The 20656-nt window shown below is 34.3% G+C and overlaps 2 protein-coding genes across 3 annotated transcripts in view; one reads left to right on the top strand and one right to left on the bottom strand.

Annotated features, from left to right (window-relative positions):
- TPR (translocated promoter region, nuclear basket protein) overlaps positions 1–20656 on the bottom strand; it is a 65001-nt gene that overhangs the window by 42392 nt on the left and 1953 nt on the right. For both annotated transcript variants that reach the window (XM_086343325.1, XM_086343326.1), the window contains 18 exons: positions 20043–20147; positions 16674–16747; positions 14689–14785; positions 13581–13684; positions 13073–13237; positions 12249–12341; positions 11736–11816; positions 11568–11655; positions 10699–10839; positions 10273–10364; positions 9825–10022; positions 6575–6682; positions 5367–5593; positions 3511–3674; positions 2926–3053; positions 2688–2836; positions 1557–1719; positions 291–425 (listed from right to left, as the gene is read on the bottom strand). In XM_086343325.1, the coding sequence (XP_086199451.1) occupies positions 291–425; positions 1557–1719; positions 2688–2836; positions 2926–3053; positions 3511–3674; positions 5367–5593; positions 6575–6682; positions 9825–10022; positions 10273–10364; positions 10699–10839; positions 11568–11655; positions 11736–11816; positions 12249–12341; positions 13073–13237; positions 13581–13684; positions 14689–14785; positions 16674–16747; positions 20043–20147 (2312 nt within the window). The remainder of the gene's footprint in view (positions 1–290; positions 426–1556; positions 1720–2687; positions 2837–2925; positions 3054–3510; positions 3675–5366; positions 5594–6574; positions 6683–9824; positions 10023–10272; positions 10365–10698; positions 10840–11567; positions 11656–11735; positions 11817–12248; positions 12342–13072; positions 13238–13580; positions 13685–14688; positions 14786–16673; positions 16748–20042; positions 20148–20656) is intronic.
- Positions 9151–9620, top strand: LOC147356193 (histone H2B type 1-L-like). Its single transcript, XM_086343337.1, has one exon. It carries the CDS (start codon positions 9172–9174, stop codon positions 9550–9552), a length of 381 nt encoding a protein of 126 aa, XP_086199463.1. The 5' UTR covers positions 9151–9171; the 3' UTR covers positions 9553–9620.

Genomic DNA, 20656 nt, shown 5'->3' with positions numbered 1-20656 from the left:
GAAGAATACAAGCCAAAGATTTAATCTTGCAAACAATTAAACTGTATAGGACTCTGTAAATATAAACCTGAGGATCAAAACTGCCAATTGCCTGGCTTCAGTCAGTTCTCTTTCAATGTTTTACTTAAAATACTGATGTCTTAAATAAACTTCAAAATTCAGTGATCATAATATGCATGACAAAAACGACATAAACGTTCTCATTAAGAAAACTGAGAGAATACAATGTTAAAATTATTCAAATTTAACTTAAAAATTTTTTTCTACTTATCCCTTTTTTATTTGGTTACCTGAATTGTCTGCAGATTAGTAAGCAGTAAGTTTTGCCCTCTTTGTTCGGCCAACAAAGATTCTCTTTGCTGAGAAAGACGGACTTCTGACAATTTAAGCATTTCCTTTTCCTTTTTCAGATTTTCTGCTCTTACCTTGAGTCAAGTACAAATTAAAAAAAGAATGTTGAGAAACAATGTGTCAAATGTAATAACACAATTATAAAAGTTTCATGTATTGAATTATGAAACAAAGATTATTGGAAATACTAATAAATCCAAAGGAAAAATTCTTACAATTACCACAAATACATATATTATCTTTGGTCCAGCAAATCAAGACTTAAAACAACAACAACAACAATCTAAAATGCCACAGTCTTGGAGGCAAAATAACAAAACTATGCGATAGTCACACCTGCATACTATTCAACTATGCAAGTTTTAGAAACTAAACTTGGCTTCTAAGTATCTGTTTGAGTGCTGACTTATCTATTTGAACTTTTTTTCCCCATGAGGAGTACCCTCTGAATCTCAGAGGGTATAGAAGGGCTTGCTCAAAATCAATATCCTCAAAATATTCATATTTACAGGATGAGTCAAAAACTATCAATTATAAAACTTACTCCACCAGTTTAAAACAGTGCTGATGTCTATTCTCCACAAAGGGGTGGGGACAAGACAGAAATAACAGAGCCAACAGAATTAGAAAAGCTAAGTTTTAAGTCCCAACCAACCTGTATCTCATGATGGCCCCCTAACGGGCAAATTACTTAGCTTCTGAGTCCTTTTCAATAAACAAAATGAGGGAATAACTATACTGAGATCATAAATAATGATTAAATAGTTGTGAGAAATAAGTTTATAAAAAGCAAAACGCTATCATGATAATCTATCATCAAAGACTTTAGAATTTAAGTTGAAAGTACTGTCAATTTCTGATTGACATTTACATTGCAATTCAGGAACAGAGTTCAATGCTAATGAAAATTGTATACTGTTTTTTACTAGAAATGAGCAAGAATGGATAAAATATTCATCCACAGCTTTTGTTGTAACCAAAGAAATCTTAGCCCAGAAAAACCAACTTCTTTCCTCTTTTACTAGAAACAATAACCCAACTGCTCTGATGGACGCGTGGATGCCAGGAAACTATTTGATAAGGATGTATAATCCACAAAATTCAAAAATCTACATTATACCAACCAGTAAAATCAAAGTAATAATTAAAAAACAAGTGTCAAATGCAACTTATAACATAAGACAGATGATAGAAATTGGCCTCACTTCTGCAACAGCTAGCTTTTCATTAGCTCCTCTCAAATCCTGCGTCATTGTGTTGATGATCTGTTCTTGCTTCTGAGTTGTTGCAGTGAGTTTCTGATTTCTTTCATGTAGGGATGTTATTTCTCGACGGTATCCTTCAACATTATCTTGTAGCATTTCATAACTTATATGAAAGAAAAATAATTCTATAAGCAAATGAAATACTGTATCCTAGGTCAATTTCTTGAGTTTCACAAGAGCTTAATTTTATATGATTGATAATATGAAAAATATGTTTTTGTAATAATGTAAAAATCTTCATTCTTTTTTCTAAACTCCAAGTTTAGCAGTTAAGTTCAAATTCTAAATAAGCACTGTATTTCATGCTGAATTAACTTTTTAATCTCACATCAATATAACGTTCATACAGGAAGACACCCATCACAATGCAGTATGCAATTTAAGGTATTTATGCATGGTTAGTGACGGATTTTTCCCAATCCTTTTTTTCCCGTCTATAAATCTTCACCTTATTGCCTTATGTGGTTATGTCTTATGTGTTTAAAAGCTTAGAAAGTGACTGGCTAAAGATATCAACATGGGGGAAAATGGTACTTTTACTGAGATATCAAACTGTTGGAAAATACAGAGACTGCTGGTCATACTTGCAAAACAGCCTGATCATGTAGTATACAAAGACGTAAGTATTTCCTAACTTGATAAACTAACAAATTCAATGGATCTGTTAACTATGGAACAAAATTTACTGTTATTCCTCTCCAAGTGACCAAAAAAGTCAATTTTCCCAAAATTAACTCTAGTGCCTGCTTCTCTTCTACCTAGACTAGAAAAGGCTGAATGAAATTTCTCATACTTCTCTTATCCTCCTTAATTAAAATAATTAAGTCCTATGGAATCAGTATGTCCTTTAACCTCTGGAAGGAAAAATACAAACACTCCTTATATGAACTTACCTGGATCCCTTAATAACATTCACAAGAATCATTAATCAAAAGTGAAAAATGAACCCTTTGTAACTTTTCAACCTGTATCCACCAAAAAAAGTAATATTGTCACAAATTAACTCTTGAATTTGATTCCACTGAATACCAAGTATTATGTTTAGACTTAACTTTTGAAAATAAAATTTACCGTTTAGAAGCAAAATCTAGCTGGGTAGAGATTTTGGTATTTTGTGATCGCAAATCTGTGACTTGCTCCTGAAGTTTCTCAAGCTGCTCATTCTGCATTTTTTCATTATCTGCCTTTTCTTTTTTGTAGTTCTCAAAAATTTCCTGCAGCTACATATTAGAGAAATTATTAGATGAAATTATTACATGTTCTCAAAAACGTGACTCAAGATAAAGGTGTCAAGTTAGGGGTATTTTACCTGTTTAAGTGCAGCCTTAGCCTCTATAGCCTCTGCTGGCTCAATCACTGGAGCAGGAGTGGAAGCTGTCTGTGATGTACTTGAGCGTTTTGGAGTTGACACAAGAGAAATATCATCTAAGCTTGAAGCTTCAGAAATGTAAAAAGAATGATGTGACACCTCTTCACAAAATACATCATTATCAGAAGTCAACAGGCTGACTTATTTAAATTAAATCACAAGATTATAGAAATTATGAAACAAAGAACCTACTAAATAACTTACTACAATTATTTATGACTTCTAGTTAAATAAAGGTAATTTTTGCAGGCTAAATGTTAAAATGTAACAAAAATAAGTAATATAATTCATTGACTCTCAGATGCATACTTTGCAACAATGATCAGCATTTTTCTTACCTAATACAATGGTGTATTTTAGAACTGATGATGTATTACACAATCACTCATATATGGTAGCCACATTTGAAGTTATCATCATTAGAGTAGACATTGCTTATGTAGCAAAATCCATTCCTTAATATAGATTTCAGAAACATTTCCCAGAAATATTTGGAAACTTTTAAGATAACATAAAAACTCCTACCTTGTAAAGGAATGGCAACTCCCGTTGTCTGTGACAACAGAATTCGGTACATATCACGCTGACGAACTATAGAATCAACAAGCTGCATTTGATGCTGCCGTGATTCACGGAGTTGTTCCAATTCAGTGAGGGCATTCTCAAGTTTGACCTGAAGCTCAGAAATTCTGCAGGAAAATAAATCAAGTCTATTTAACAGGACTGAGATTGAGAGGCAGTTATAATTTCTACCGCAAATTGACTAAGCATTTTATCCCCTGTCATTAGGCATAGTATTGTCATCTCTCTTACCCTTTCCTTCTTTTTTGCTATTTTAAGAACAGCTTTTAAAACCCCCACTACATAGGACTCAGGTACTGAACAAGGTCATCTGAAAAATCTGTTTGCAAAAATCAATAAATTCCACTGAGTCCAAATTCCATTCGTCTTGCTTTTATAGCCATTTCTTCTTCTCTAGCACCAAAACCATTATTTCAAAAGATTCTTTCCTTTGAGTTATTCTTAAGTATCTTCTTCATGAAGCCAGGTCTGTTCCCCCAAATATAGGCTGGGTCTCACACCTCTACGCTCTCACAGAAAGGCTTTTCTCTATTATTGCACAAATCACACTGAAGTAAAATAATCTACTTATTGATCTTATTATCTATCTCACTTACTAACCATCTCATCCAAAAACTGGGGTCCTTAAGAGTAGAATTTTTCAGCAATATGGTTGATTTTATTTTTTTTCTCCTAAATCACTATATTTCCAATATCCAGTATTGTTTAACGCACATAAAAAGTTTTCAATATTGCAAATCAAAACCACTATGAGGTACCATTTCACACCAGTCAGAATGGCTGCGATCCAAAAGTCTACAAATAATAAATGCTGGAGAGGGTGTGGAGAAAAGGGAACCCTCTTACACTGTTGGTGGGAATGCAAACTAGTACAGCCACTATGGAGAACAGTGTGGAGATTCCTTAAAAAACTGGAAATAGAACTGCCTTATGATCCAGCAACCCCACTGCTGGGCATACACACTGAGGAAACCAGAAGGGAAAGAGACACGTGTACCCCAATGTTCATCGCAGCACTGTTTATAATAGCCAAGACATGGAAGCAAACTAGATGTCCATCAGCAGATGAATGGATAAGAAAGCTGTGGTACATATACACAATGGAGTATTACTCAGCCATTAAAAAGAATACATTTGAATCAGTTCTAATGAGGTGGATGAAACTGGAGCCTATTATACAGAGTGAAGTAAGCCAGAAGGAAAAACATAAATACAGTATACTAACGCACATATATGGAATTTAGAAAGATGGTAACAATAACCCGGTGTACGAGACAGCAAAAGAGACACTGATGTATAGAACAGTCTTATGGACTCTGTGGGAGAGGGAGAGGGTGGGAAGATTTGGGAGAATGACAATGAAACATGTAAAATATCATGTAGGAAACGAGTTGCCAGTCCAGGTTCGATGCATGATGCTGGATGCTTGGGGCTGGTGCACTGGGACGGCCCAGAGGGATGGTATGGGGAGGGAGGAGGGAGGAGGGTTCGGGATGGGGAACACATGTATACCTGTGGCGGATTCATTTTGATATTTGGCAAAACTAATACAATTATGTAAAGTTTAAAAATAAAATAAAATTGGAAGAATAAAATAAATAAATAAATAAATAAATCTTTAAAAAATTAGTTTTAGAGAAATAACAAAACTTGATTTGGATAAGTTGTGGAGTCTGAGAAGGAAAATTGGAGAAATTTTGAGAGGCAAATAAAAAGACAAGTTATATATACAAAAAAAAAAAAAAAAAAAGTTTTCAATAAATGTTTGCTGAATAAACCAAAGTAAGTCTATTGCTTACTTGGATGAAGTTGTTTCTTGTTCTTCTCTTTCTCTGGTTTCCCCAAGTTCCCGAAGGGCTACTAAGAGACGTTGATTTTGCTGTTGAAGCTCTTCAATGTTTCTATAAGATACTAGATGCTGTGATATTACTTCAGATGAACTACTTATATCAGCAGAGCTTACTTCCTCATCACGGATTACATGGTTACCCCTCGCTTCTTCAAGTTCCATCAGAAGCACTCTAATCTAAAAAAAAAAGTTTTCATATGTTATCAAATAGTATTGGTTTTGACTTTGGAAATGTTTAGAAGTGAAAATTTTCAAATGACAAGGTTACTTTACAAACACCTTTGATGGAGTATTAAATTATCTTGAAAAAACTAATTTTCAAGCTTATCATTTTAGATATTAAGAACTAAATAAAGAAAATCTTAATCAGAAAATTATTTCTCATTTCTATGAAAAGTATGTAATGAAAACTGTTATTTTTTAAAAAGAAGTCAAATTATAATTCCAGAGGCATGGTTCCTTTTTTGTAGAACAATGACCATATAAAACACTTGGAAATACATACGCATTGTGTCTGTATGCTTGCACCTGCATGCTTAGATATGTATTACGTAGCTGGGCAGAAGGGGAGCATGGGAAATAGATGCTAACTTCATTCATGAGAAATTTTTATCTATGTTTGTGTTTGTGTATTTGTTGTTGTTCAGTCATTCTACATACAAACATTAGGGTAAAATATATGAACAAAACAGATCTACATCTCCAAACTTAATCAGTTAAAAAAAAAGTGTTAGGGGAATGCACTTACAGATGCATATACAAAATAAGTGATTTTAGTTCAGTAAAAACAAAGAATGCTTACGTATGTTCATATATGCTCACATGTATCTGTACGTATAAGAAGATATGAAAGAACACACACCAGTCTGCTAACCTGGGACTTGAACTGTGGGAAGATAACTCTTTTATCTTTGAATTATTTCATTAATTACAACCAGTTATCTTCAAACTGAAAATTTATCAAATGCTTAAAGAAAAGAAAAAAGGGAGGGGCTAAGAATAAACAATGACTAGACTGCAATTCATTTAGAGCAGTTTTCTCAGTTGATGAGAATTTCATATGTACAAGTTCTGTCTTACATACTTGGAAACAAACGTTACTAGGCAGTCAGTTTAGGAAAAAACAAAATAAAATAGGAAAAGAAACAAAAAACCAACCTGTTGTGAAAGATCTTTTATTTGTACTTCCATTCTTTGATTGTCTCTTTCAAGCACAGATGAATGTTTATTGGCTTTATCTGTGTCCTCCTGTAATCGCTGAATCTCCTTTAAAATGAAGTGAAAATTTTGTATTTTCTTCTAAGATGCATACAAATAGCAGTTACAAAAATAACAAAAGCATACAGTGCTCAAATATCACAGTAATCAACTTATAATTTTAAAATATTCTATATAATATAGTAGCCTCTAAAGAGAAATTCCTTAAAAATATGAATATATTTCTTAATATTTCAAATAAGCTCAACATTATAATGTTTTCATCACTGTATGGTAATGAAGGGGGTTCCCTCCAAGTTAACTGTGAATCAAAATGTTACAGCCACACCAAATTCACAGTATATTATCAAATGATGTTGGAGATCAAACAAACACTCTCAAAAAACTTTGTTAGTTAAGACAAAAGCAAAGGACTGCCTTACAGTGATAATCATTATTACACTATCTAGAAATAAGTATTAAAAGCAAAAAATGTTGGGTAAGACTTGGATTTATTAAAAAATGCACCGGAAACTAATTTTAAAGAATCAGCAACCAATGTCATAAGGCTGTTAAAAAAAAGAAAAATGGTAACATATTGCAGTAATGTTTTGCATCACAGTATCATTAGGGATTTAGGGGCAGTTTTAAGGAGCTTGACATAAGCACAAAGTATCTTTGAAATCTTATGTTTTATCTCCAATTCATATGAATTTTGCTTCTTAATGCACTGTTCTCACATAATATGGATTATTTCACAAAGTATGTATTGTTAGAGATACTACACAAGTCAAAGATGGCTTATATTTATCCTGGTGTTTCAAGTGCCTCTGAGCACAATGCCCTCAAGGTACAAGGATAAACCAATTTCAGCAGGAATAAGTATGAGACAAGATGAAGCAGGCAAATATTCATGAAAAATGGTAATAACAGAAACCTACTGAGTTCAAACTGGGATCAATTAAGATGCCAAGGAAGAAAGAAACTTAGTTATAAAATTCTAGAAATCTGAGAAATGAGCACCACAGAATCTAGACTGGACATGATATATGTTATGGACAAAAGATTCGGCTACAAAAAAAGATACTGAAATTATTTTTAAAGCTTTTGGAAGTTATGAAAAAAGTCTGTATTTATTACTGTACCTGCACATTAGTGATGAATTAACAGGTTTTCCCACAGTGAACAGCCGCTATTACCTGATTCTTAAGCCCTCCACTTTACTGCCTCCTCAGACAATAAGCTTCAGGTAAAATGCTCACTTTCAACAGTGAGAAAGTCAAGGAGATCCAAAGGACCTCTTTTTAAACCACACCAGAGGGGCAGGGGTGTGTCTTAATGCCCCATATTCTCCCAAGGCAAGACTGCTAGACATAATTTGATTTAGGAAAAAGAGACCATTAAGACACAACACACCCTGATTTAAACTGACATCTAAAATATAATAACAACAACAATAAAAGTTTAAGTCAAATTAAGGACACATTTGGGCTTCCCTGGTGGCTCAGATGTTAAAGAATCTGCCTGCAATACAGAAGCCTTGGGTTCAATTCCTGGGGTCAGGAAGATCCTCTGGAAAAGGTAATGACTACCCACTCCAGTATTCTTGCCTGGAGAATTCCATGAACAGAGGAGCCTGGTGGGCTACCGTCCATGAGGTCATAAACAGTTGGGCAGATTGAGTGACTAACACACACACACACACACACACACACACACACACACACACACACCACAGAGATGCATTTATACTATTTAGCACATACAAATTGATTTAACCGATTTCCTTCAATAAAATTTGTTTAATAACTCTCAAAGATTTCTCAGTAATATTAATAGCTGTATCTTAATAAAAAACAACATTGTGCACGTGTGCATGTTAAGTTGCTTCAGTCGTGTCCAACTCTTTGCGACTCTATGGACTGTAGCCCACTAGGCTCCTCTGTCCATGGGATTCTCCAGGCAAGAATACTGGAGTGGGGTGCCATGCCATTCTCTAGGGAATCTTCCCAACCCAGGGATTGAACCTGCGTCTCTTACGTATCCTGCATTGACAGGCAGGTTCTTTACCACTCGCACCACCTGGGAAGCCAGCATATAAATACTCTTCTTAAACCAATACCTATTAAAAAGGAATCTAAAGAAATGAAGAATATTCTTAAACTTCCTTGGTACTTCTAATACACAGAGGAACAGTAACAAAATAATGTATATAAAGATTTGCCAAATTGTGAAATGATATTTTTATAAAGGAGTTCTTTTCAACAAACAGTATTATCATATCCAGACAGAATATCAGAACTGCCTGACAAAAAACGATCATTGCTAAATTTAGAAAGGTTCTATCACAAAAAGAGAGTGTGGCTATTTATCATCCACTAGAGAACCCTACAGAAAACATCCCAAACGTCTTAAAAAATGCTAAAGGTTTTCAATGTTTGCTGAATAAAGATAAAACACTTTGCAATTAGAGATGTTTAATAATGTAACGACAAACTTTAAAATATATAATTACCCTACCACTGACTTCTGTGTTGTTGGGTGTTGTCATTATAGACATGCCTGAACTGGCTAAGTCTGCTCCTGCCCCTAAAAAGGGCTCTAAAAAAGCTGTGACCAAGGTCCAGAAGAAGGACGGCAAGAAGCGCAAGCGCAGCCCCAAGGAGAGCTACTCAGTGTACGTGTACAAGGTGCTGAAGCAAGTCCATCTGGACACCGGCATCTCGTCCAAGGCCAGGGGCCTCATGAACTCCTTTGTCAATGACATTTTCGAGCGCATCGCTGGCGAGGCATCGTGCCTGGTGCATTACAACAAGCGCTTGACTATCACATCCAGGGAGATCCAGACCGCCATGCGCTTGCTGCTACCTGGGGAGCTGGCCAAGCACGCCGTGTCCGAGGGCACTAAGGCTGTCACCAAGTATACCAGCTCCAAGTAAATATAATATGCCTAGCCGCTGTTAACGGAGAAGGCAATGGCACCCCACTCCAGTACTCTTGCCTGGAAAATCCCATGGATGGAGGGCCTGGTGGGCTGTAGTCCACGGGATTGCTAAGAGTCGGACACGACTGAGCGACTTCACTTTCTACCACTGAAAAAGCAATTAGCTTTTGAGGTAAATTCTTTATTTCTAAGAAAGAACCATCCTACTTAGTAAATTATTTCTCCTATGTATTTTTTCTACAGTTAAAATTTAGGAATGGAACCAACCTTCATGGCTTGTTCAAGCTTAATGGATAAACTTGCCACAGCTTTCTGTGCACGCTCATACTCCTCACGTTGGCGTTTCAAAATTGGTGCTTTGGCTTCAACTTCTTTCACTATTTCATCTAGATACTTATTAATTCTTTTGTTTTCTAGTTTCTCCAAAAGCAGCTGATCCTGAGTTTCCACATAAGCATTATACAGCTGAAAGAAGAGAGATCATTTCAAATCCAAGCATTATATAGCCTGTATAGCTTCTTTACAAACATTCATCCAGCAATTACACAAGATGGAAATGTTTACTATATGTTGCATAGAACCAGGAACCAAGAAAGCCTTCCCTAAAACGATATATTAATCATTAAACAACAAGAATAAATTTTGGGGGGAGGAAGAGTCAGAGAGGTCTAAACGCTTGTTGCTGATGGAAAACAAGATTTGAGATCCTTCTTACCTCAGTTAACTTCATGCCAGGTTTCACTATCTTAGCTACAGCGGCCGCAGTAGGAGACATGGCTGCAAGCTCTTCTTCAGATAAGATGGCCCCTGTGCCAACACACAGAATCTAGTATACTTCTGGAAAATTTCAAACTAAAGCCACTAATATTTCTTACAAAACAAGCAAAAAGTGACACCTACTGTACATTATGCATAAATTCCTACAAAGACTTCCGTACGACAACAAATAATCATTTAACACAATTCTAAAAACCATGCAGTGTTAATAGTTAAAACTATTCCAGAAACTAACACACAGTCATGTGTGATCAATTGGTACTTACACCTGACAGTAAGAACCACTATTAGTGACATTAAGTGAGGATGACGTAGGAAAGTTTCAGTATTTCTAGCCTTCAGTAAGCCGTCTATTAACCCATACCTTTACGTTTTGTGGCAGAAAGCAGGTCATTTGCATTCTCTAATTCCTTCTCTAATTTCCTTATTTTCTCAAGCATTTCTTTTTCCATTCGATCTTTAGATTCTTCCACCTCTATGATATGTTCCTGAAATCCTTTACTGGCTAACAACATGACAGAGACAGAATAACCAAAAACATAATTAAAATCCTTGAGTTTATAAAACAGAATAGTCATTATTTTTCCCTTCAACAGACAATATTAAATTCTACAGGTGCTGTGGTTGATGCTCTTAATGTACTTATAATTCCTGAGGTGTGTGGCCTAGTGAATCTATTTCTTCTTTGCCATCTCTCTTATAAAAGTGGGAAACTAGGGGAACTCAAACTATAAAACAGTGGCTCTAAGTAACTCTTTGGCTTAATCTGATCTTAGATGTTTAGAACACAAGCAATAACTGGAAAAGATCATACATAAATAACTTACATTAAAAAAAAAGCAAGTATAGAAGAAAACCAAAGACTTTAAAATACACGTTATAACTTAAAAAGTAATACTTACTTATGGATTAAGACAGTACCCAAACTATAAACCCATATGTATTAATATTTATCAAAGTAAATGTTTCAAAAATGGAAGAAAAACTTCCTATTAGAAATCAGAACACATATAAGGCTATTAGATGCAAAAAACAGAAAAACATTAGCTACCTATGTTTTCAAATATACTATTTGCTGAAACAGAATTTAAAATTTGATCTAAGCATCTTTCTTATATATCAAATTTTGTCCCTAATAAAGTTAATCTGACCTCTAAATCTACACAAGGGTAAAGAAAACAGTACCTTCTATCTAAAAACAGGAACAATCTTCCCATAATTGAAAAGTCTTACCTTCTCCAGTTGACTTCAAAAGTCTGTGTAGCTGGTCCACTGCTCGGGTCAGTTCATTGCTCTTTGCCTCTGAATCATCAGCAGCACTCTAAAATTTAATCTTAAAAAAGTTACCCAACGTCCATTAATGCAACATTAGGGCACGAAAATGTATGGTAAAGTATTTACCTTGTAAAGGTTAGAGAGTTTTATGTGAGCATTTAATTCATTGTGGAATTTCTCTTCCATACTAGCTTGCTGTTCCTTGGCCTGAAAAAAAAAACAAAACACCAAAAAACCAATTACAAGAGTCTCATTTGAACTGAATTTAGAATGCTTACCAAATGCCAAGATAAAAAATTCAGTTTCGAAAGTAGAGGTAAAGATTAAAACACCACTACAATTAAAATCAGTTGTCATGATAGTGATGAATTACCTTAAGGATAAAATGTTTGATATTTTTACCTTAAAGCAGAGTAGTTAAATGTCATTAAAATTAACCATACTTATTTTTAGATAGTACTTTAGGTGTGGTATACAACTGATTCTAGTGATTTTAGCCTAACTACAATATATAAAAGTGTTCTAGATACTTTATGGTGTTAGGAACAGTGCAAAACATGTAATCATTTAACAATTAACAGGTTCTGGAGTGTTACAATATTTTCATAAAAGAGACATTTTTAAAGGGGTCAACTATACCTCTTTCAGTTTGGTCAACAGATCCTCTACATGCTTTTGAAGATTCTCATTTGATGCTTTCAGGCCATTCATCTGTTCTTCCATTCTAGAAACCTAGAAACAAAAATGCAGAGTTAGGTGGGGGGTGGGGGCAGTAGTGGATACTGTATTAACTGAAACTAATTTGATACAAAGTTTCACTGCCAAATAAAAGCTAAATAATCCCCACCTATCAAAAAAGCATTTTATAGGACATCCCTGGTGGTCCAGTGGTTAACAATCCGCCAATGCAGGGGACACAGGTTTGATCCCTGGTGTAGAAGGACTCCATGTGGCTGCTAAGCCTACAGGCCACAACTACTGAGCTGACATTCTAGAGCCTGTGAGCTGCAAGCAGAGAGTGGCCCACACAAGTTGCAACTACGGAAAGCCTGCCTGCAACAATGAAAACCTTGCATTCCCCAAAATAAATAATTATTTTTAAAAAAAGCATTTTATATAAAATATGAATGCTTAAGAAAATGAAAAATAGCAGCTCACATAAGAACATGTTTGGATTTAGCTTACAGAATCTAACCACCACTTCTTAAACATGTATCTTAGGAAAGATACACTATAAGTCAGAAGACATTATCAAAATTCATCAAAGAATATCTTAAGTTCTTTATTTAAATGAAATTGGTTAATTTTTGAGGCCAATTGTTTATGTGTTATATCCTCCACATTTGAATCGCTAATCTTACAAAATATTTAATTTGGTATTCCACTAAATAAATTTTTATAAGTTGGCACACAAACATAAGTTGTAACCAACAACTTACATTTTGGTAAGTTTACTAACTTACCTCCTCCTTTTTGTTTTCAAGATTACATTTAAGCTCTAGAATTTCATTTCCTTTTTCTCTGCCGAGAGCCAGAAGTTCATCAGTTTTGGTTTTCAACTCTGTATTGAGCCAAGTATTCTGATTATGTAACAACTCCTTTTCTTGCTCCAAGCGCTTTTCTCGATACTAAGGAAATCGAGAAAAAAAGGTTTATAGGGAAAGATTAATATATGGTTATTCAAAAGATTTTGTGTGTAGCTAAGGGACAAAAGCAGAGTTTTATTTTACAACAGAAATCACTATTTGCATGCATTCTTAACAGAAAACAGAACCAGATAAACAGTATATGAAATTTAAATACCCTATAAACAAAATAGTTCAATCAAAATTGTCTTAAAACTTAGTCCCGATATTAAAAAAATATGGCTTTTAAGTACTTTATAGATAATTTGCCTATATTTAAATTATAATTTAGGTGAGTATAAAGCAAATGTTGTATTTTGTGCATTAGAAATTACTTGTTTCTCACCTTAACAGAAACATCAGAAGCTTGAAGTTCATCCAGTTTTAACTGAAGCTCACCCTTTGTTGCATTGCTTTCCTTAAGTTTTTCATTTAGACGTTTAAAATCCTCTAGAAAGGTCAGAAGAGAAAGGGAAAATGATTAATGCTCAGAGGAACCAAATATCAAAAATGCATCTCTAGGAATATAAACATCGAATATAAGTAGTTCTCAATTCTATTTTAACTTGCTTCTCCCATGCTTAATCACAAATTTAATTTTAAATGAAGCCAAATTCATGCATCCAACCAAATATGCAAATTATACTGGTTATTTTAAATGCAATATGTAAAGTTAAATATACAATATTACATTAATTTCCTCATATTAACCAAAAGTTTATTAAAAATTCACAAATTAGCCATTTCTTAAGTTAAAAAGCAAGTATATATATCAAAAATTTATACTCAAAACCAGCCAGGATATACATGTAATTTTTCTTATATTCCTTACATGCAGGTTTTTATGAGAAAACTTAATTTTACCTACCCACTAGTTGATCAAAAGTAACTTTTTTTCTGAAACTAGTTACTGAATTGACTATTATTGTATAGTAAAATAAATATTTATTCTTTCTTTGGCAGAAATAAAATTTCTCAAAACTCTTAGAAAAAGGACCCAAAGGGAACTGGATACCATTAAACTGCTTAAGAGTCACATTCATTTAAATACATCAACTGTATTATATTCTATATTCTTGCTTCCTAATTCCTTCGGTCTGCCCTTTCAAATATGGGCTCTCCTTTTAGGTCCCTAAATTGTATGCTTGTGGACAGCAAGATGCCTGTACAAAATGAAGGTGTTCAGCCTCTACAACCAAACATCTAAACAAGTTCCCAATTTCAATACTATAAACCATATCGTGGTACATAAACCTTGGCCCAAATTCTGAGATGTTTTTCATTTGTGTATTTGTCTGTAGCATTCTTTAAGTACTTAGAATGATCTGATACATTACTCTGAAATCTACTATGAGCTATGACAAACACCAGCCAATAGAAATGGACTGGGCATTAAATCTTAGCTCTATTAGAAGAGAAGAGTGAAGTTAGAAGTTAAAGCTAGTTCTTCATACCTGTTATATATTCAAGTTCTTGAGATAGTCTCTCATTGGTTCTAATTAAGTCTCTTTTCTCAGCTTCCAATTCTTCCTTCGTCCTTGTAAACTGGCTCTGTCACATAAAGGAATAAGCATAATATATTTAAATATGAAAATCAAATTGATCAATTATAAAGAAATGAACATGGAATTGGCATTTTAATTATCATTAGCTGTGGTTTAAATTTGCTGGATTTTCTTCCTCATGGCTTATACATCAAAATGTTTAAAAATTACCCATAATCTCAATACTTCTGTTCATATTCTAGATTTTTTAGATTACTTTTCCTAGATTCACAAAAATAATCTCTAACCTGGATGGGAGAGGAGTTTGGGGAAGAATGCTTACATGTATATGTATGGCTGGATTCCTGCACTATTTACCTGAAAATATCACAATATTGTTTCTTAATCGGCTATATTCCAAAACAAAATAAAAAGTTAAAAAAAAAATTTCCCATGTCACTTTCTAATTACTTGGAAGTGTCATATAATTATATAATTACTTCAACAGGCCTTCATAGGAAACTTGATTTACATCTAATTTTTCTGTCATAAAATAAAACTGACGACTATCACTGTACCCTGGTTCAAATTATTTCTCAAGAAATAGGCCCAGAAATGGAATTACTTAAAACCCTTAATATATTTTGACAAATTACTTTGTAACAAGACAATGGCAATTTATAGACTTTTAAGTCATAACTGCCTATCTCAAGCCCCTTATGCCAGAACTGAAGATTATGCTTTAAAAACCAACAGAGAAAAAAAGAAAAACCAATGTTAACATGGGGAAGTGAAAAATAATTATATCCTGTTACCCTATCTGCATTTTCCTGATTATGAGTGAAGCAGAATAACATATCATATTGTTATTGGCTATTTGTACAGAGTCCTATGTTTTTAAAAACTCCCTTGCCCATTTCCCCCCTTGAATGGTTTTCTTAAAATTTTAAAGTAGTCATGTATTAAAGATAGATATATATATAGTCATATTTTTAATGAGAAAATACTTTTTGGTGATTCTATTTGTTCTTTGTATGTAGAAAATTTTACATTTCTATTGAATCAAGTCTATCACTCTTTCCCACAATAAATACTTTCTGTATGTATTTCTTAACTTCAAATCAAAAGCAAATTTTTTAAAAACCAACGCCAAGAGTCTGAAGGTCACTTTATTAAACAAACTGGCCTGCAATCCTTGTGATCACCATCAATCTGTTATTCTTAATCACTACTCTAAAGAAATGATTAATCAGTGTAGATTCACCCATATCCCCAATTGCACTGAAATACTTGAAATAATGACTGGGCAACAGTAAGCATTAAATAGGTAATTTCTAAAAGAATGGTAGGTAAGTAGGTGAGTAGGTAGATGGATATAGATGGATCTATGAACACCTGGGCTTCCCTGGTGGCTCAGATGGTAAAGAATCTGCCTGCAATGTGGGAGACCTGGGTTTAATCCCTGGGTTGGGAAGATCCCCTGGAGGAGGGCATGGCAACTCACTCCAGTATTCTTGCCTGGAGAATCCCCATGGACAGAGGAGCCTGGTGGGCTGCAGTCCATGTGGTCACAAAGAGTAGGAGGCAATGGAGCGACTAGGCACATACAGCCTGAATGTCTACCCTACTTACAAATTTATGGCATTTTAGTTACAATGCAAAAAAAAAACCCTTTTTAAAAATCATGACTTAAGAGCTACATAGCTAATAACAAATGTGTTTTTTTTCATATCAAATACTCATATTTTCCAATAAGTAAAAAGAATGTCCAATTAATCATTACAACATAAAATCCCACTAAGAAATTTATGTATACACATTTTTGTTAGTAGCTTCTCCTAATTGAACATATTTCATCTTCCCATTGACTGAATGAACAATAAGCACAATTAGAACAGAAAAATTCCTCAAGTTTCATGTTCACAATCAGCTTTATTCACAGGAATAACTATTACCTGAATGGCAATACTGCGATCCTGAGCAACTTCAAGTTCCTTGTTTTTCTCGGTAAGTGCCTTCAATTGACTGTCTGGATAAAAGGAATTTTATGAATGTCACACACGTAAGCTTAAAATGTGCAATGACAGCTTTTATTCAACTGTCACCCATACACACTTTGAAATTAAGAAACTGAGTTTCAGAAAGGTTGAGTTGTATAACACTGCATTTCAAATTCTTAAGTACAACCCAAATTTACTGCATTTCTAGTACAACTTTTTAAATATGCTATCCTGTCTGCAAAATCATATTTGCAATCATTTTAGCCACAATTCTTAGGAGAAAGTATTTGCAATTACTCATTTCCTTATTTTTCAATGACGTCTTCTAAATCAATCATAAAAAACTGAACTATATTTACAAATTTAAAAATTAGATTTTTTTAATTTATTAAATTAAATTTATTAAAATTTTAAATTTTAATTAAATTAAAATTTTAAATTTAATAAATTAAAATTAAATTTAATTTATTAAAAATTAAATTAAAGACAAAAATCAAGAAACCAAATAATATCTAAACCACATAAAGTGTGTACAGAATACATCACAATAACAGATAATTGTAATTCAGCTGGTTTATGGCCTTAAAAAGAGCTATACTTAATACTGAATTTTTAGTCCTAGGATCTCCACCTATAATGTATTACCTCCCCTTATAGTTTCTCTATTAAATGTTATGTCAATAATTAGGAAGAATATACTTTCTGAAATTTTCTTCCACTAAAACACGTATTATGTACTAGTGATTTAATGAGCAATTATTACTATTTCCAAGTTAAACTGGCTTATTAAAAGAAAAAAAATTCTAATTTAGTCTAGATTTTCTATATAGTTTTAATGCTATTTACAGCTTTCTAAACTTACAAATTCAGAATAACATTAAAAAAAAAAAAAACTGTACACCCAGCAAAGTGTGTCTATCTAAATTTGTCCCCATCTTCTCCTCCCTCTCCCCTTTCCAGATTTCATATAAGCTGTGATCAGTCATTTTCTTGAAATTTTTTAGCACTACTGCTCTACAAACCTTTTATTTTTCATGCCAAGATAAAACAATGTATAGGTGATGAGTCACATGCAGCTACTCAATATTTATATTCTCATTACAAAGGTATACATACCATCGTGTGTATACATCATGTTTTAATAATGAGATGTGCCAAAATTAGCCAAAAAAGAATTTCAACTCAAATATATAGCCAGTGGGCATGGACTCAGCTAAGAAGACTGATACTTCGTTTTTCTCTTATTAGCTTCTTGCATTCCCAATCAAATTAAAATCCAGCTGTATCTAGTAATAAATATTATGATGTCCCTACTCTCCAATCCCAAAGAAAGGCAATGCCAAAGAATGCTCAAACTACTGCACAATTGCACTCATCTCATATGCTAGTAAAGTAATGCTCAAAATTCTCCAAGCCAGGCTTCAGCAATACGTGAACCGTGAACTTCCTGATGTTTTTTGATGTTGTAAAGCTGGTTTTACAAAAGGCAGAGGAACCAGAGATCAAATTGCCAACATCCGCTGGATCATGGAAAAAGCAAGAGAGTTCCAGAAAAACATCTATTTCTGCTTTATTGACTATGCCAAAGCTTTTGACTGTGTGGATCACAATAAACTGTGGAAAATTTTGAAAGAGATGGGAATACCAGACCACCTGACCTGCCTCTTGAGAAATCTGTATGCAGGTCAGGAAGCCACAGTTAGAATGGGACATGGAACGACAGACTGGTTCCAAATAGGAAAAGGAGTACGTCAAGGCTGTATATTATCACCCTGCTTATTTAACTTATATGCAGAGTGCATCATGAGAAACGCTGGAAGAAACACAAGCTGGAATCAAGATTGCCAGGAGAAATATCAATAACCTCAGATATGCAGATGACACCACCCTTATGGCAGAAAGTGAAGAGGAACTAAAAAGCCTCTTGATGAAAGGGAAAGTGGAGAGTGAAAAAGTTGGCTTAAAGCTCAACATTCAGAAAACGAAGATCATGGCATCTGGTCCCATCACTTCATGGCAAACAGATGGGGAAACAGTGGAAACAGTGGCTGACTTTATTTTTCTGGGCTCCAAAATCACTGCAGATGGTGATTGCAGCCATGAAATTAAGAGACGCTTAGTCCTTGGAAGGAAAGTTATGACCAACCTGGATAGCATATGCAAAAGCAGAGACATTACTTTGCCAACAAAGGTCCATTTAGTCAAGGCTATGGTTTTTCCTGTGGTCATGTATGGATGTGAGAGTTGGACTGTGAAGAAGGCTGAGCGCCGAAGAATTGATGCTTTTGAACTGTGGTGTTGGAGAAGACTCTTGAGAGTCCCTTGGACAGCAAGGAGATCCAACCAGTCCATTCTGAAGGAGACCAGCCCTGGGATTTCTTTGGAGGGAATGATGCTGAAGCTGAAACTCCAGTACTTTGGCCACCTCATGCGAAGAGTTGACTCATTGGAAAAGACTCTGATGCTGGGAGGGATTGGGGGCAGGAGGAGAAGGGGACGACAGAGGATGAGATGGCTGGATGGCATCACCGACTCGATGGACGTGAGTCTCAGTGAACTCTGGGAGTTTGTGATGGACAGGGAGGCCTGGTGTGCTGCGATTCACGGGGTCGCCAAGAGTCGGACACGACTGAGCGACTGAACTGAACTGAACTCTATAAAGATCTTCCTACATTTGCTTTTTTTCTACTGCAAACAAAGCACATAAAACAGATCATCTTTCAGATCTTATGTATTTTCAGGACTTGTAGCAGCAGCATCAGTGATGTAAGAAAACTTATGAAGAAAACTGGCTGCTCAGCTTTCAAGGAAATTAAACCTTAAAGCAGAAATTACATCCTTAGATTTTTAAATATTTATAAAAATTATAATGAGAGTTAAAACACAAATATTATAATGGAACTAATAGGCTTTAATTTTTCAACATAAAAATAATTAAGTCACTCTCTTTACTTTTTCAGTTGCATAGTGCTTTAGCCTTTTCAAAATGTGTTGATACACACCTCACTTGACATATACAGCTGTTGGAAGTAGACAGACAAGCGGTCCTAGCCATTTTGTAAACAATAAACACTATCACGATTTATATGACAAAAGAGCTTTTAACAGCAGTCAGAACTAGAACCCACACCTCCTGACCAACAAGCCCTGTACTCTTTGAATGTCTTTACTGCTGAATGAAAAAAAAAATCCTAATATTACCATAAATTAAAATAAGGACAATCAATATTTTCATATACAGTAATTAAATATTTTCAAAGCGTCTAAAGGAGTAGCCGACCTCAATACCCCCAAAATATTAGAAAGACATAACTAAATACTTACTGAGCTTCTCTAGCTCAAGCCGCAAGCTTTGACACTCTCGGGTTTCATTCACAAGTCTCTCCTGACTGTGGGACAGTCTCTTCTCAATCTCAAAGTACTGTTGTTCTACAGATGATCAGAGGAAAAAAAGAAAAAATCAAACACACACATGTACATTGTCAACATTGCTACTTATTCTTAATAACCTTGATTTTAAGATTTAGGACATAATATTGGAACCCACACTTCATATAAGAGCGAATCTGAGTAAAGACAAATAGCCAGTACGATAAAGGACTTCAATGCAACATTTCCAGCTGACTTATACGTATATGACAAAAGAAAATAAAGCCTGAATGGGGTTTTAACAAATAATTTTTATGTTTATTCCACAAGATTACAAAATTCCTCAAGGCTGGCAACATGTTTTATTTATCATGGTATTTCCCCCCAACATCAACTGACTTCTTAGCATAAAGCAAACTCTCCCCAAAATAATTAAATGGAAAAAAAATCATTTAGGTTAATAACTGATTTGTTTTAAAAAGGCTTGTATTAAAATAGCCAAAATAACACCCGAACATACAAAATTACTAAATTTATGTAAAAATATTTGTTAATTTTTCAAGGGAAGC

Source organism: Bos grunniens, chromosome 16 (assembly GCF_055505025.1).
Source record: "Bos grunniens cultivar Pamir isolate PY7600 chromosome 16, Bosgru_T2T1.0, whole genome shotgun sequence".
NCBI lineage: Eukaryota > Metazoa > Chordata > Mammalia > Artiodactyla > Bovidae > Bos > Bos grunniens.
This window is presented reverse-complemented; position numbering and strand designations above follow the sequence as displayed.

Excerpts from the sequence above, each read along its gene's own strand:
- LOC147356193 (XM_086343337.1), top strand. The coding sequence starts at position 9,172 with ATGCCTGAACTGGCTAAGTCTGCTCCTGCCCCTAAAAAGGGCTCTAAA.